This window comes from Solanum lycopersicum, chromosome 5 (assembly GCF_036512215.1).
Source record: "Solanum lycopersicum chromosome 5, SLM_r2.1".
NCBI lineage: Eukaryota > Viridiplantae > Streptophyta > Magnoliopsida > Solanales > Solanaceae > Solanum > Solanum lycopersicum.
This window is the reverse complement of record NC_090804.1, coordinates 30,077,252-30,093,001: the sequence shown is the minus strand read 5'-3', so window position 1 is coordinate 30,093,001 and position 15,750 is coordinate 30,077,252. Positions and strand designations below refer to the sequence as shown.

The 15,750-nt window shown below is 40.9% G+C and overlaps 1 protein-coding gene and 2 long non-coding RNA genes across 3 annotated transcripts; all 3 read left to right on the top strand.

Annotated features, from left to right (window-relative positions):
- The first annotated feature begins 2,340 nt into the window (after positions 1-2,340).
- On the top strand, positions 2,341-2,955 carry LOC138348755 (uncharacterized). The gene has a single exon (XM_069298329.1). The coding sequence runs from the start codon at positions 2,341-2,343 to the stop codon at positions 2,953-2,955; it is 615 nt and encodes a 204-aa protein (XP_069154430.1).
- A 1,357-nt stretch (positions 2,956-4,312) lies between these two features.
- Positions 4,313-6,228, top strand: LOC138348412 (uncharacterized). Its single transcript, XR_011221016.1, has 3 exons — positions 4,313-4,443; positions 5,004-5,050; positions 5,775-6,228. It is a non-coding gene; the product is annotated as an uncharacterized lncRNA (long non-coding RNA).
- A 5,717-nt stretch (positions 6,229-11,945) lies between these two features.
- On the top strand, positions 11,946-13,859 carry LOC138348411 (uncharacterized). The gene is made up of 2 exons (XR_011221015.1): positions 11,946-12,681; positions 13,406-13,859. It is a non-coding gene; the product is annotated as an uncharacterized lncRNA (long non-coding RNA).
- Positions 13,860-15,750: the final 1,891 nt, after the last annotated feature.

The window sequence follows — 15,750 nt, the reverse complement described above, 5'->3', positions numbered from 1 at the left end:
GATTAATCAAGTACAGTCATACCTCCTTGTCGAAGGTTGATGAATTCTTCCATCTTTTCTTCCCTCAACTCTCTAGGAAAGACGTTACCTATCAAGGAAGGCTCTCTTGAAGATCTTCCAAGTCAGCGTACCACTTCTTAGCACCCCATTATCCATCTATTGAGTGTACCAAGTTTGTGACACATCTTTGTGTTGATAGGTGACCAACTAGGACTTTTCACCCATAGTAAAACCCATAGCAAATAAGATCTTGTAGATATCATCTACAAATTATTGGGGATGTTTATATGCTTTTGACCCGAAGAACATAGGAGTGTTCATCTTAGTAAAGTCTCTCAAACGATAATACATAGTGTTAGAATGTTAAGGCATTTGGAGCCCAACATCTCGATTCACTTGAGCCGTTATAACTTAGACTTGAGAAGTGACGACATTAGTTTGGTAAGTCATGGCATGGGCCAAAATTGATAAAAGCATCCCTTATATTTCCATATATTATAGGTGGAGGAACCATCAAAACATGATCACCCATAGCAACTTGTACAAGTGGAGGAACTTGATTGTCTTGCGGAGGAACTTCGCTATCATGAGCTCCTGCATTTTCAATCCCTTCCTCACCCCTTCTTGCGGCTGCCCTTCTACTATTCATGCTTATAACCACAATAAAATACTTAGGAGAAATGAACATATAAAGTAGTACTCTATCGGCACGGCATTGGAATACAAAAAGATGAGGATTTCCTTAGCATCATATAGTCTCTCTTTCATAAGTGTGGCTTGCTTCACAATTATGAATAAGAATCTACATAGACGTGATTTAGTGAGACATCGATCCTAAGGATATTAAACCTCATGCTCTGATACCAAGTTTGTCACATTCGGGGAGCACCCATCAGACATAACCGGCATCGTAGTCCTCGGAGAGGACCAAGACTGACATCCTAGAAATCGTCATAACATATCATAGGTTAAATTGCAGAAAATTTAAAACTTTTCATATACATCTATCTTGTGAGGTTTACATAGACCCGTCACTTACAAATCATATATACATCGGAAGTTTACATAGACTCCTCATGTATGAAGCATTACATAGGCTTCTAGTTTTAGTTCACATGCATAATATATAATGATATTCGAATAGGAAATGTCTCACATTCAAACCATCTAGATCGAGTACAACATTCGGGCATAACCCTTACTTCAATACAACAAAAGACACATATAGGCATATATAATAATAGTCTTCAAAAGACCTTTTCAGATTGTTATATTTCTTGACATAATGGACTTTTCAGAGAAGACTGAACGGAATCGCCATCACAACCTAATTTTGGCTGCTCTTTCGGTGGCAATGGACAGATTGCCACTGAACCTCCTTCATTCATTGAAGGAGATGAGCCTCTTCAGTCTAAAATTACATACACAGCTTTACTAAAATCCAATTTAGCAACTAAAAAACCTATTCCGCTCAAACCGATGACATATTTACATGGAGAACCAAGGATTATATGGGAACAAAAATAGGTAGGTCAGATGATCATCGAAAATCTTGAGTATGAAGTAATTGGAAAATTTTCATATGGATAGCCTGATACTCAAGAGCTACGAAGACTTATTCCTAAACAATGTGAACTCAAAGGTGAGTGTAGTATTGGTTTGTTAAGCAACAAAGATGTGCTAATAAGGTCAACTCTGTTGGAAGATTATGTGAATCTATTGTCAAAACCGACTTTCTATATCATGCATCGTAATTCGTCATTCCTATGCAAACTGTGAAGTGGGATCCTCTATTTCATCCTAAAGAAGAAACAACGACAACAATTGTGTGGATCTCATTCCTGGCACTACCCCCAAAGTTTTTTGGACAAGAAGCTGATTTCTCTTTGGCAGCAGCGGTAGGAAAGCCACTTCACGTGGATATGGAGACAAGGAATCAAATAAGCCCTGTTGTGCAAGGGTAAAGGTCAAAGTGGATTTACTAGGGGAATTTCCCAAATGCATTAACATTAGTCTGAAGAAAAGGAATAGAGAATTGGCAGCAAAGCGGATACAGATCAAGTATGACTATGTACCGAAGAATGCAAGACGTGCATGATATAAGGACATAATGAAGAAGAGTTTTATGTTGAACATCCTGAATTATATCCAAAAATGGAGTCATAATAAAAATCAGAGGCGCATGACGTATGGAGGAAAGAAATACCAAGAAGTCAATCATCAACACCGAGGAGAAGGGTACTCTGCAACAAAATGAAAATAATTTACAAGGCAAAGGAAAGAGTATGAAGGATTTTCAAACGCAAAGAAATAAGAGAGGAGAATGGAGAAATAACCAACATGGTAAAAAAATCAAGATTTGCGGTGAAAAAAGTGGGAGAGAAATCACACAATCAGTTTGATGCAATGGAAGAAGAAAAAGAAGAGCAAACTGGAGACATGGACAAACAGCAAAATGTTCAATCATCAAAGGAATGGGTAGAGGAAACCATTGGAAAAGACACAAGAAGCAGCAAGGAAAATGAATCAGGGGTTGCTGACAAGGGTGAGAAAGGAAAAACCACTAATAATGGGAACGATATGACTACACCAGACAATAGAAATTATAGGCAAAAAGGCGTTACAAACATGAATGTCGAGAGGGTACAAACTGAAGTAGATACTGAAAATCAACGTCTTGAAATATCACAAGTAGAAAGTATGCACATCCGTTCAACACGTATAAAAAAGGCGACTGTTCACAACACTTTATCAGAAAGAAATCATAATGATTTGAGGGAACTATCCAACTTGTTCGAGGAAACAGAAGCTCAGAGCCAACACTCACAAAATTCTGAAGAAGATGAGGACATGGAAGTTAGTATACAACACATATGCATGGCGGGGGACTTATCTCCCCGACATACTGACAACCTGAAGAATAGAGCGAAAAAGAATGATTTTTTGGAACATTAGGTCTGTTAATTCGAAAAATTCTTTTACGAGATTAATGGAACTTAATAGAAGTCATATATATTCATTCATAGCTTTATTGGAACCTTTTCAAGATCCGATAGAGTTCGAACAATATAAAGGTAAATTAGGAATAAATCATGCTTTAGCAAATTTTTCATCAAAGATCTGGATTTTCTGGAGAATTCTTGGGAGGGTCAATTGATTAGTGACACTATAAAACAGATCACAATGAAATTCAGCATGGATAACATATCTTTTCTAATAACAATAGTCTATGCAAGGTGAAACGTTTTAGAAATGTTGGAACTCTGGGAACATATTGAGGAACTTACTCTAGGGAATCGATTACCCTGTGTAGTAGGTGGAGATTTCAATGTGATTCTAAGCGAAGAAGAAAAACTTGGTGGACTTGATTTACTCAACATGAAGCAACTGATTTTGCGACATGTATTTGTAATAGTGCTATCACTGCTTTAAAGACAATAAGAAGTAGATTCACATGGTGGAATGGGAGAATTGAAGAGGCTTGCATATTCAAAAGATTAGACAGGGTGTTAATCAAGAATTCATGGAGATTTTTCCCTCATTAGAAGTGCAGCACCTTATCAGACAAGGGTCAGATCATGCACCTTTACATATGAGTATTGATACGTAGGAGGAGCCTGTTATCAAGCCTTTCAAATTTCTCAATTTTTGGGTTAAACACCCTGAGTTCAAAGAAATTATAAGGCAATGTTGGAATATAGAATTTATTGGAAATCCTTTTATGAAAGTTCAGGCTAAATTAAAGGAAGTGAAGAGAAAATTATTGAAATGGAGCAAGGAAGTATTTGGCAATTTTATTCATCAAATTGTCACCTTTGAGGATATAATAAGGGTAAAGGAGATTCAACTGGAAATGCAGCCTACTGATGTGAACAGGGCAGAGGCACAACCGAAGAAATTTCTTAAAATAGAGGAGGAATATGGAAACTGTTATGCCTCGTATTTTTTTTATACGTAGTGCGCATCATGATCTAGTACACGTAAGTCCTGGGAATGAGATTTTATTTTAAGTTCCAAGTGATTAAAGAAATATTAAGCAAGGATGTTAATTCCAAATGTGATATTAAGTATGATTTGGCTAATGTAAGTGTCATTAACTTTAAGTGAGGGATTAATTAGTGGCTGATTTAGATTAATTTAATCCAATGGGCCCCACCACTCATAATTGGTGGCTGATTAGGATTAATTTAATCCAGTGGGCCCCACCACTCAAGGCAAAAATTAAAAAAAGATCAGATTGTGAGCTGGCCTTAGTGGACAGGTGTAGAGGGGGGCTGCCTCCACTTCATACTATGTAATGAGGTGGAGAAATCCACTCTATGCTAGATAAAGTGGTGAAATGCATTGCTGCATATCATCTTCTTCTTCACCACTTGTTTTAGGCAGCCATGGAAATGGAGAAACCAACCCTACAACTCTTGGCCAGCAGCTGCAAATAATTTGGTTAGTAATCTCCTTGTTTGGTGTGTTAATTCTTTAGAATACCTTTGTTAATTATCCATTAATTTTAAGAAGGGGGCGTGACCAGTAGCTTAGGAAGTTTGTTTTAGTTATTGAATGTGCTAAGTATGAACGGAAACCATAATCGGATTATTAGTGGTGTCGTGTTGGTGCTTGGATTGTTTTGATTAAAGAAAACTGCGGGAAATTCTGTTTTGGCATTATGTATATGTTAAATGTGATTATGAGTATATACTCCAAAGGATGAATAGGATAAGGTAGATGTGTTGCGAATTATAAAACGAGTTATCGCTCGGTTTGTCGTTGCTTCGCTGCTATGGTTGCCGAGACGGAACCGTTTTGGGGAGGGGGCTTTTTAATATGATTCGTTGGGTTATATGTGTTATTGATATTGCTGTGGATAATTTGGGTTGTTGTCGGATTGGGACGAAGTAAGGAAAACAGGGGAAGTGCTGCCGGATTTTCGTTAGATTATTAGCTAGCTTACAAGAAAGTAAAGCGCGATGTTTATCTAATTGCGGCACGATTGTTGCTTGTTATAGATTAATAGCTTGAGCAGTAAATATTGGACGTGCGGCTCAATTATACGGTATGTAACGCTGTCCCTTCTTTCTTTGTATGGCATGACTTTTAAAAATAAGCGAATAACGGACAGGTTTGATACTTACCTCTAGAGCGTCTAGGTGACGTATATTCTTGCTTCCACAATTATTCCTCTATATATCGGCTATGTCTAAGGCTATGATGATCTCTCATATCTATGGTAGTGCTTCTTAGAGTCATTGAGATTTTACGTTTCCATATCGTATTAAAGGTTCATAATCTTGATAAAACATTAATCTTTGGTAATACTCCTTGCTGGTTCACGTTGATTGTTCTATTGAGTTATAAGAAATGATTTTAATTGCATATGGTTGCTCATAATATTCTGCTCGTGCATAGAGTCATTTATCATTTCACCGAGTCCCGGGCCGGGTAATGTTCGTGCGGAGTTTCTTGCATATGTCACCGAGTTCCTCACTAGAGGGCCGGGTATGTATATTATATATATGATTGGTGATGAGGATGGTTATGATGATGATGATGACGGAGATGACGTGATGATTATTTTGTCGAGCCCCTTACTAGGGAAGCTGGGCACCTTATATGTTAAATATATGCATGATTTTCACTTAAAAGGGTATATGTGTAGCGATATTTTGTTTCGACTTGCCATATTGGTATCCTGTCATCTTTATCTTATGCTTTACATACTCAGTACATTGTCCGTATTGACCCCCCTTTCCTCGGGGGGCTGCATTTCATGCCCGCAGGTGTAGACGCACAGTTCGGTGATCCTCCCGCCTAGGATATCTACTATGCTGATCGGGAGAGCTCCACTGTTCCGGAGCCCAGTCGTTTTGGTACATAACTTTTGTGTAGTCTTTTGCTTGTCTATGGGTATGGCGGGGCCCTGTCCCGTCGAGTTTCACTAATGTACTCTTAGAGGTCTGTGGACATTATGTGGGTTGTATATATATGTTTTGGGTAATGGTCTGGACATGGTTTGTTTGGGATGTCCGCTTGTACAGGGGCAGCCTTGTCGGCTGCGTACATCATTGTGTATTGTGTAGTGGCAGCCTTGTCGGCTTACGTATGTTATTATGCTTTGAATAGTGGCGGCCTTTTCGGCTCGCGTATGTTGTTACGGTTGAATGTTTATGACTCCTTATGAGACAGGTCCTCTTTATATATATATGACGTTGGGGTTGGCTTGATTTGATTAAATTCCATATTGTCTTAGTTTTAGTTGGTTATACTTAGCAGGTTTGTATGTGGGGGTCCAAAACTGGCACTAGTCACGGCCCATCGGGTTGGGTCGTGACAAAGAGTGGTATCAGAGCGGTTCTTCCTCGAAAGTGTCTACAGAGCGTGTCTAGTAGAGTCTTGTTTATCGGTGTGTTGTGCACCACATCTATAAACAGGAAGCTACAGGACATTTAGGATGTCATTCTTTCTTCTTATTCTAGATCGTGCGATAGATCTATATTAACAGGATAATCCCTCTTTAACGAATCCGTATGTTTTTAGCTATGCCTCCAAAGAAAGCGACAGCTGCCCAGAAGGGAAAATCGGTAGCAAAAGGTACTAGTCAGACTCGGAGAGTTACTAGGGCCCGTGCCCAGTCTATGCCTGGTATTATGCTCCTGTTAGAGAGCTCTGCTACACCGCCACCGCCACCGCCAGAGGAGCTTAGAGCAGCAGCAGCTCCAGTTCGGGGGACACCACCAGCCCCCGAGGCCCCAACACCTAAACCTCCAGCTCCTCAGTCAGGGGCAGAGGATAGGGCCATGAGAGATGCGGTTCAATTGCTGACTAGATTAGTGGAAGATCTGGCTTGCAGGCATGGACTAGGAGTTGATCATGCGGACAGATCTGATAGCTTAAGGGCTCGTGACTTCTTAAGTTGTAATCCTCTAGAGTTCTTTGGGTCAAGGCCCCAGGATGATCCGCAAGAGTTTATTCGTCAGATGCAGCGTACATTGAGGATATCAAGGCTTCGGAGACCGAGTCTGTTGAGTTGGCTACGTATCGTTTGCAGGATGTAGCTATTAATTGGTATGAGTCTTGGGAGTTATCTAGGGGTGAGGGTGCTCCTCCAGCGGTATGGGATGAATTTGTGGAGACTTTCCAGGGCCACTTCCTGCCTCCAGAGATGAAGCGAGCTAGAGTCGATAGATTCTTGCGTTTGAAGCAGAATGGCAGGAGCGTTCGAGAGTATAGCCTTGAGTTCGATTCATTGGCTAGGCATGCGCCTACTATTGTGGCTGATATGGCAGACAGGATACATCGTTATGTGATGGGATTGGATCGTTATTTGATTGACGGTTGTATGGCAGTGACTCTTCAGCCAGGTATGGACATTGCTCGGGTGCAGGCATATGCACAGGGGGTAGAGGATCGGCACCGGGGACGTCTGCCAGATAGAGATTATAATAGAGGCCAGCATAATAGGCTAGATCAGCAGGTTATCCTGACGAGTTTTGAAGCGGGCAGTCTCAGCAGCATGTTAGATTTTCTTCCGAACCAGCACAGAGTGCACCCCCACGTTCATGGGTAGGGGGTTCGATCGTATGGGATATTCGGAAGCTGGTCAGATCTCTAGGGTGTCAGGGTCACAGATGGGCAGGGGTTTGAGCCAGTCGAGGCCACCTTTGCCTCGGTGTTCTCGTTGTGGTAAGTCCCATCCTGGGGAATGTCGTTGCGCTACAGGTGCGTGTTTTTCTTGCGGCCGTCAGGGCCATACTATGAGGGAGTGTCACCTTAGAGGTAGTGCAGGTTGTATGGCACAGCCTACAGGGTTCGTTGCTGGTTCATCTTCTTCTGTTGCTATGCACCCTACGGGGCAGGGTATTCAGGCACCAGCAGGCCGTGGTAGAGGACGTGGTGGAGCTTCCAGTTCTAGCGGTCCCTCGAACCGTATATATGCTTTGACTAATAGGCAAGATCAGGAGGCGTCACCTAATGTGATCACAGGTATATCACTATTCTCCCGAAGTGTGTATGCATTGATAGACCCAGGTTCCACCTTATCATATATATCTCCCTTTGTTGCTAGTAGGATCGGAATACAGTCTGAGTTGATAGAACCATTTGAGGTAGCTACACCTGTAGGAGATTTTGTCATAGCTACGCGAGTATATAGGAATTGTTCAGTAGTTATATATAGTCGTCGTACCGTAGCAGATCTAATAGAGTTAAATATGATTGAGTTTGATATTATCATGGGCATGGATTGGTTGGCTGCTTGTTATGCTAATGTTGATTGTAGAGGAAAGATAGTTCGATTTCAATTTCCAGGGGAACCGATTATAGAGTGGAAGGGAAGTATAGTATCGCCGAAAGGTAAGTTCATTTCATACCTCAAGGCCGGGAAGATGGTTAGAAAAGACTATATTTACCATCTGATTCGGGTGCATGACATAAAGGCAGAGGCACCGACTCTTCAATCAGTCCCGGTAGTTAATGAATTTCCCGATGTATTCCCCGAGGAACTTCCAGGCCTTCCTCCAGAATGGGAGATAGAGTTTACTATAGATGTACTGCCAGATACCCAGCCTATATCTATACCTCCTTATAGAATGGCACCTGCTGAGTTGAAAGAATTAAAAAGAGCAATTGAGGGATTTGCTAGAAAAGGGCTTCATCAGGCCTAGTACGTCACCTTGGGGAGCACCGGTACTGTTTGTGAGGAAGAAGGATGGGTCGCTGCGGATGTGCATTGATTATAGGCAGCTGAACAAAGTAACAATAAAGAACAGGTATCCCCTCCCAAGGATTGACGATCTATTTGACCAGTTGCAGGGTGCAAAGTGTTTTTCAAAGATAGATTTGCGGTCAGGTTATCATCTGGTGCGGGTAAGGGAGGCAGATATTCCAAAGACGGCATTTTGGACCCGATATGGGCATTATGAGTTTAGAGTGCTGTCTTTTGGGCTGACTAATGCTCCAGCAGTGTTCATGGATTTAATGAATCGAGTATTTAAACCATTCCTTGATATGTTTGTTATTGTATTTATAGACGATATTCTGGTCTATTCAGGTTCAGAAGAGGAGCATGCAGACCATTTAAGGACGGTACTTAGGGTGCTTCAGCACCAGAAGTTGTATGCTAAATTTTCTAAGTGCGAGTTCTGGTTAACTTCAGTGGCATTCTTGGGGCATATTATTGGAGCTGATGGTATTCGGGTAGACACGCAGAAGATTGAGGCAGTAAAGACTTGGCCCAGACCTACGACACCTACTAAGGTACGCAGCTTTCTAGGGTTAGCAGGATATTACAGGAGATTCATAGAAAAGTTTACCTCAATTTCAGCGCCTTTGACAAGGCTAACTCAAAAGGCAGCCAAGTTCCAGTGGACTGATGCTTGTGAGCGAAGCTTCCAGCTATTGAAAGACAAATTGACTACAGCTCTAGTCCTAACTCTTCCGGAGGGACCAGACGGCTATGTTATTTTATTGTGATGCTTCGGGTGTTGGGCTAGGATGTGTATTGATGCAGCATGGCAAAGTTATAGCCTATGCCTCTCGATAACTTAGGAAGCATGAAAAGAACTATCCTACTCACGATCTGGAGTTAGCGGTCGTGGTTCTTGCATTGAAGATATGGAGACATTATTTATATGGTGTCCATGTGGACATCTATACAGATCATAAGAGTCTCCAATATATCTTTAAGCAGAAGGAGTTGAACTTACGACAGAGGCGGTGGTTAGAGTTGCTAAAGGATTATGATGTCGATATTTTATATCATCCAGGGAAAGCAAATATTGTAGCAGATGCTCTTAGCCGTAAGTCCATGGGTAGCTCGATAGATGTACAACAAGAAAGGAGGGATATGGTTCGGGAGATTCAGCGGCTATCCAGCCTTGGAGTCCGTCTAGCTAATTCAGAAGATAGTGGAGTTTCTATTCGAGAGGTTGCTGAGTCCTCAATCATAGATGAGGTAAAGAGACACCAATACAAGGACCCTATTCTGGCACAATATAGAGATGCAGCTCTTCAAAAGGAAAAGATCCCATTTAAGGTTACACCTGACGGAGTGTTACGATATGAAGGCAGATTGTGTGTACCCGATACTGCGGGGCTACGACGGCAGGTTATGGGAGAGGCACACTCTGCCCGTTATTCTATTCACCCAGGGTCAACGAAAATGTATCATGACCTCAGATGCTTATATTGGTGGGATGGCATGAAAAAGGACATAGCGGAGTTTGTTGCTCAGTGCCCGAATTGTCAACAAGTCAAGATCGAACATCAAAAGCTTGGTGGATTATTACAGGAGATAGAGATCCCGACTTGGAAATGGGAGATGATTAATATGGACTTCATTACAGGCTTACCTCGCACTCAACGGAAGTATGACTCTATATGGGTTATTGTAGATAGGCTGACGAAATCGGCCCATTTTCTTCCAGTCAGGACTACTTATTCGGCTGAAGATTATGCGAGGTTATATGTCAGGGAGATAGTGAGACTTCATGGGGTTCCCACGTCCATTATATCAGACAGAGGAGCTCAATTTACAGCCAACTTTTGGAGATCGTTTCAGAAGGGATTGGGGACACAGGTGAACCTTAGCACAACATTTCACCCTCAGACTGATGGGCAAGCTGAGCATACTATTCAGACATTAGAAGATATGTTGCGGTCCTGTATTATTGACTTCAAAGGTAGCTGGGATGACCACTTGCCGCTCATTGAGTTTGCCTATAACAATAGCTACCATTCTAGTATCCAGATGGCACCGTACGAGGCCTTATATGGGAGGAAGTGCAGATCACCTATTGGTTGGTTTGATGTTGGAGAGACTAAGTTAATAGGCCCAGATGTGATTCAGCAAGCTGTTGACAAGGTGAAGCTTATTCAAGAAATATTATTAGCAGCCCAGAGTCGACATAAGTCATATGCAGATAATCGGCGTTGAGATTTGGAGTTTCAGATTGGTGACTGGGTATTCCTGAAGGTATCACCCATAAGGGGTGTGATGAGATTCAGCAGGAAGGGGAAGCTCAGTCCGAGATACATTGGGCCTTATGAGATTGTTCGTAGGATAGGCAAGGTTGCCTATGAGTTGGATCTACCACCTGATTTGGAGGCGGTACATACAGTCTTCCATGTATCGATGCTACGTAAATGTATTGGTGATCCTTCTAGAGTATTCCCCGTAGATGATGTTCAGGTAACAAAGGAGTTGTCATATGAGGAGAAACCCGTAGCTATACTTGATCGTCAGGTTAGAAGGTTACGTACTAAGGATGTGGCTTCCGTCAAAGTGTTGTGGCAAAATAACAATAGGGAGGAGATGACTTGGGAAGCGGAAGATGAAATGAAGAATAAATATCCTTACTTGTTCCCCGTACCTGCAGGTAATTCAATTCCTAGCTTGACTATATTAATTGATAAGCGAGATTATGTCGTAAGTTGTGACTCTGTGAGACATCTGTAAGTTACGAAATGCAGGTTGATAGGTATAACTGTTAGAGAGACCTCGCTGGAATTTGTTTTTGTAAGACGCTAACTTAACATTCGAGGACGAATGTTCCTAAGGGGGGAAGGATGTTATGCCTCGTATTTTTTTATACGTAGAGCGCATCATGATCTAGTAGACGTAATTCCGGGGAATGAGATTTTATTTTAAGTTCTAAGTGATTAAAGAAATATTAAGCAAGGATGTTAATTCCAAATATGATATTAAGTATGATTTGGCTAATGTAAGTGTCATTAACTTTAAGTGAGGGATTAATTAGTGGCTGATTTAGATTAATTTAATCCAATGGGCCCCACCACTCATAATTGGTGGCTGATTAGGATTAATTTAATCCAGTGGGCCCCACCACTCAAGGCAAAAATTAAAAAAAGATCAGATTGTGAACTGGCCTTAGTGGACAGGTGTAGAGGGGGGCTGCCTCCACTTCATACTATTAAATGAGGTGGAGAAATCCACTCTGTGCTAGATAAAGTGGTGAAATGCATTGCTGCATATCATCTTCTTCTTCACCACTTGTTTTAGGCAGCCATGGAAATGGAGAAACCAACCCTGCAACTCTTGGCCAGCAGCTGCAAATAATTTGGTTAGTAATCTCCTTGTTTGGTGTGTTAATTCTTTAGAATACCTTTGTTAATTATCCATTAATTTTAAGAAAGGGGTGTGACCAGTAGCTTAGGAAGTTTGTTTTAGTTATTGAATGTGCTAAGTATGAACGGAAACCATAATCGGATTATTAGTGGTGTCGTGTTGGTGCTTGGGTTGTTTTGATTAAAGCAAACTGCGGGAAAATTCTGTTTTGGCATTACGTATATGTTAAATGTGATTATGAGTATATACTTCAAAGGATGAATATGATAAGGTAACTTGTTGCGAATTATAAAACGAGTTATCGCTCGGTGTGTCGTTGCTTCGCTGCTATGGTTGTCGAGACGGAACCGTTTTGGGGAGGGGGCTGTTTAATATGATTCGTTGGGTTATATGTGTTATTGGTATTGCTGTGGATAATTTGGGTTGTTGTCGGATTAGGATGAAGTAAGGAAAACAGGGGAAGTGCTGCCGGATTTTCGTTAGATTATTAGCTAGCTTACAAGAAAGTAAAGCGCGATGTTTATCTAATTGCGGCACGATTGTTGCTTGTTATAGATTAATAGCTTGAGCAGTAAATATTGGACGTGCGGCTCAATTATACGGTATGTAACGCTGTCCCTTCTTTCTTTGTTTGGCATGACTTTTAAAAATAAGCGAATAACGGACAGGTTTGATACTTACCTCTAGAGCGTCTAGGTGACGTATATTCTTGCTTCCACAATTATTCCTCTATATATCGGCTATGTCTAAGGCTATGATGATCTCTCATATCTATGGTAGTGCTTCATAGAGTCATTGAGATTTTACGTTTCCATATCGTATTAAAGGTTCATAATCTTGATAAAACATTAATCTTTGGTAATACTCCTTGCTGGTTCACGTTGATTGTTCTATTGAGTTATAATAAATGATTTTAATTGCATATGGTTGCTCATAATATTCTGCTCGTGCATAGAGTCATTTATTATTTCACCGAGTCCCGGGCCGGGTAATGTTCGTGCGGAGTTTCTTGCATATGTCACCAAGTTCCTCACTAGAGGGCCGGGTATGTATATTATATATATGATTGGTGATAAGGATGGTTATGATGATGATGATGACGGAGATGACGTGATGATTATTTTGCTGAGCCCCTTACTAGGGAAGCTGGGCACCTTATATGTTAAATATATGCATGATTTTCACTTAAAAGGGTATATGTGTAGCGATATTTTGTTTCAACTTGCCATATTGGTATCCTGTCATCTTTACCTTATGCTTTACATACTCAGTACATTGTCCGTACTGACCCCCCTTTCCTCGGGGGGCTGCGTTTCATGCCCGCAGGTGTAGACGCACAGTTCGGTGATCCTCCCGCCTAGGATATCTACTCTGCTGATCGGGAGAGCTCCACTGTTCCGGAGCCCAGTCGTTTTGGTACATAACTTTTGTGTAGTCTTTTGCTTGTCTATGGGTATGGCGGGGCCCTGTCCCGTCGAGTTTCACTAATGTACTCTTAGAGGTGTGTGGACATTATGTGGGTTGTATATATATGTTTTGGGTAATGGTCTGGACATGGTTTGTTTGGGATGTCCGCTTGTACAGGGGCAGCCTTGTCGGCTGCGTACATCATTGTGTATTGTGTAGTGGCAGCCTTGTCGGCTTACGTATGTTATTATGCTTTGAATAGTGGTGGCCTTTTCAGCTCGCGTATGTTGTTACGGTTGAATGGTTATGACTCCTTATGAGACAGGTCCTCTTTATATATATATGACGTTGGGGTTGGCTTGATTTGATTAAATTCCATATTGTCTCAGTTGGTTATACTTAGCAGGTTTGTATGTGGGTGTCCAAAACGGGCACTAGTCACGGCCCATCGGGTTGGGTCGTGACAGAAACAAAATGCAGGAATGAGAAGGTTTGTTGATGATGACAGGAATACAAAGTTTTTCCACTCTTATGTTAAAGAGAGACGAAAGGAATTCCATTTATCAGAAATCACTACTGACCAAGGAGTGATTCTCAGTGCAAACAAGCAAATTGTAGAGGAGGCCAAAAGATCTTATACAGAACAATTTAATAGGAAGATCAAGAACAAGATATAGCCATGCTAAACTATATCCCCAAAGTGATCGCAGATGATCAAAATGAAGAGATGACCAGAATGAAGAGATGACCAGATTGCCTAGTATTGAAGAAGTGGAACGCATAATTTTTGAACTAAATGGGGAGAGTACGTGTGTTCCAGATGCCTTTTCAGGTGTATTTTTCCAAAGTTGTTCGGACATTGTGGGGGAAGATATAAAAAAAGTTGGTGAGGGCTTTCTTTTGTGACCACGAGTTGCCACGATTCATAACCCATACCAATTTAGTACTACTGCAGAAAAAGGAGAGCGTGAAGACATTTCCGATTTACGACCTATTAGCCTTAGTACCTTCATCAACAAAGTGGTATATAGAGTAGTACAAGAAAGAATAGCAGGGGTTCTACCAACAATTATTTCATAAAATCAGACTGGGTTTTGTAAAAGGCAGAAGCATCACTGAAAATGTACTATTGTCACATGAAATCATTCGAGGCATTAATCTAAGGGGAAAAAAATATAAATGTGGTTGTGAAGATGGAAATAACTAAAGCATATGACAAAGTATCGTGGATTTTCCTAACCAAGGTATTAAGAAAATTTGGTTTTTCAAATATCATTATAGATATGGTATGGAGACTGATCTCAAATAATTGGTACTCAGTACTAATTAACGTGCAATCTCATGATTTCTTTAATTCTTCAAGAGGAGTGAAACAAGGTGACCCTCTCTCCCCAACCTTGTTCATCATTACACCAGAGGTACTATCGAGAGGTCTAAATAGACTACATGAGGATGAGGATTTTCGGGGTTATGAATTACCTAAATGGAGTCCTAAAATAAACCATTTGTCATATGTTGATGACACCATACTTTTTTGTTCAGGTGATAGAGTATCGGTGATAATAACGATGAATGTGTTGAGGGACTATGAGAAGATTTCAGGACAACTAATAAACAAGGAAAAAAGCTCTTTTTATTTGCATGATAATACTCCTTTAATAGCCGCAATCAGGTTGAGAAGGCTATCTGGAATAAGACAAGGAAGTTTCCCATTCAAATATCAGGGTTGCCTAGTTTTTTAATGGGAGGAAGAACAAGACTTATTTTGAAGAATTGATAAGAAAAGTGGCTAAAAGAATCTTCTCCTGGCAGAACAGGTTCCTCACTTTTGGTGGAAAATACACCTCATAAATCATATTCTCCAATCAATACCCATATATTTGTTGTCAGCTTTGAACCCTCCAAAAAGGTGATTGAACAAATTCATCAGTTATTCGCTAAATTCTTTTGGGATAGCACAGGATGTCTAAAGGGTAAGCATTGGGTGGCCTGGGAGGAAATGTGTTATCCAAAAAAGAGGGGGGAATTGGCTTCAGATCACTGCCTGATGTTTCGAGAGCTCTTTCTGCAAAGTTATGGTGGAATTTGAGAACATCGACTTCATCATTATGGAGCAGGTACATGGGTAACAAATATTGCAAGAAGCTTCACCATATTATTGTCAGGAACTCAAGTGCATCGCATGTTTGGAGGAAGATGATTGCAACCAAAGAGGATATAAAACATGACATATTATGGCAGATTAAATCTGGGAACTCAAGTTT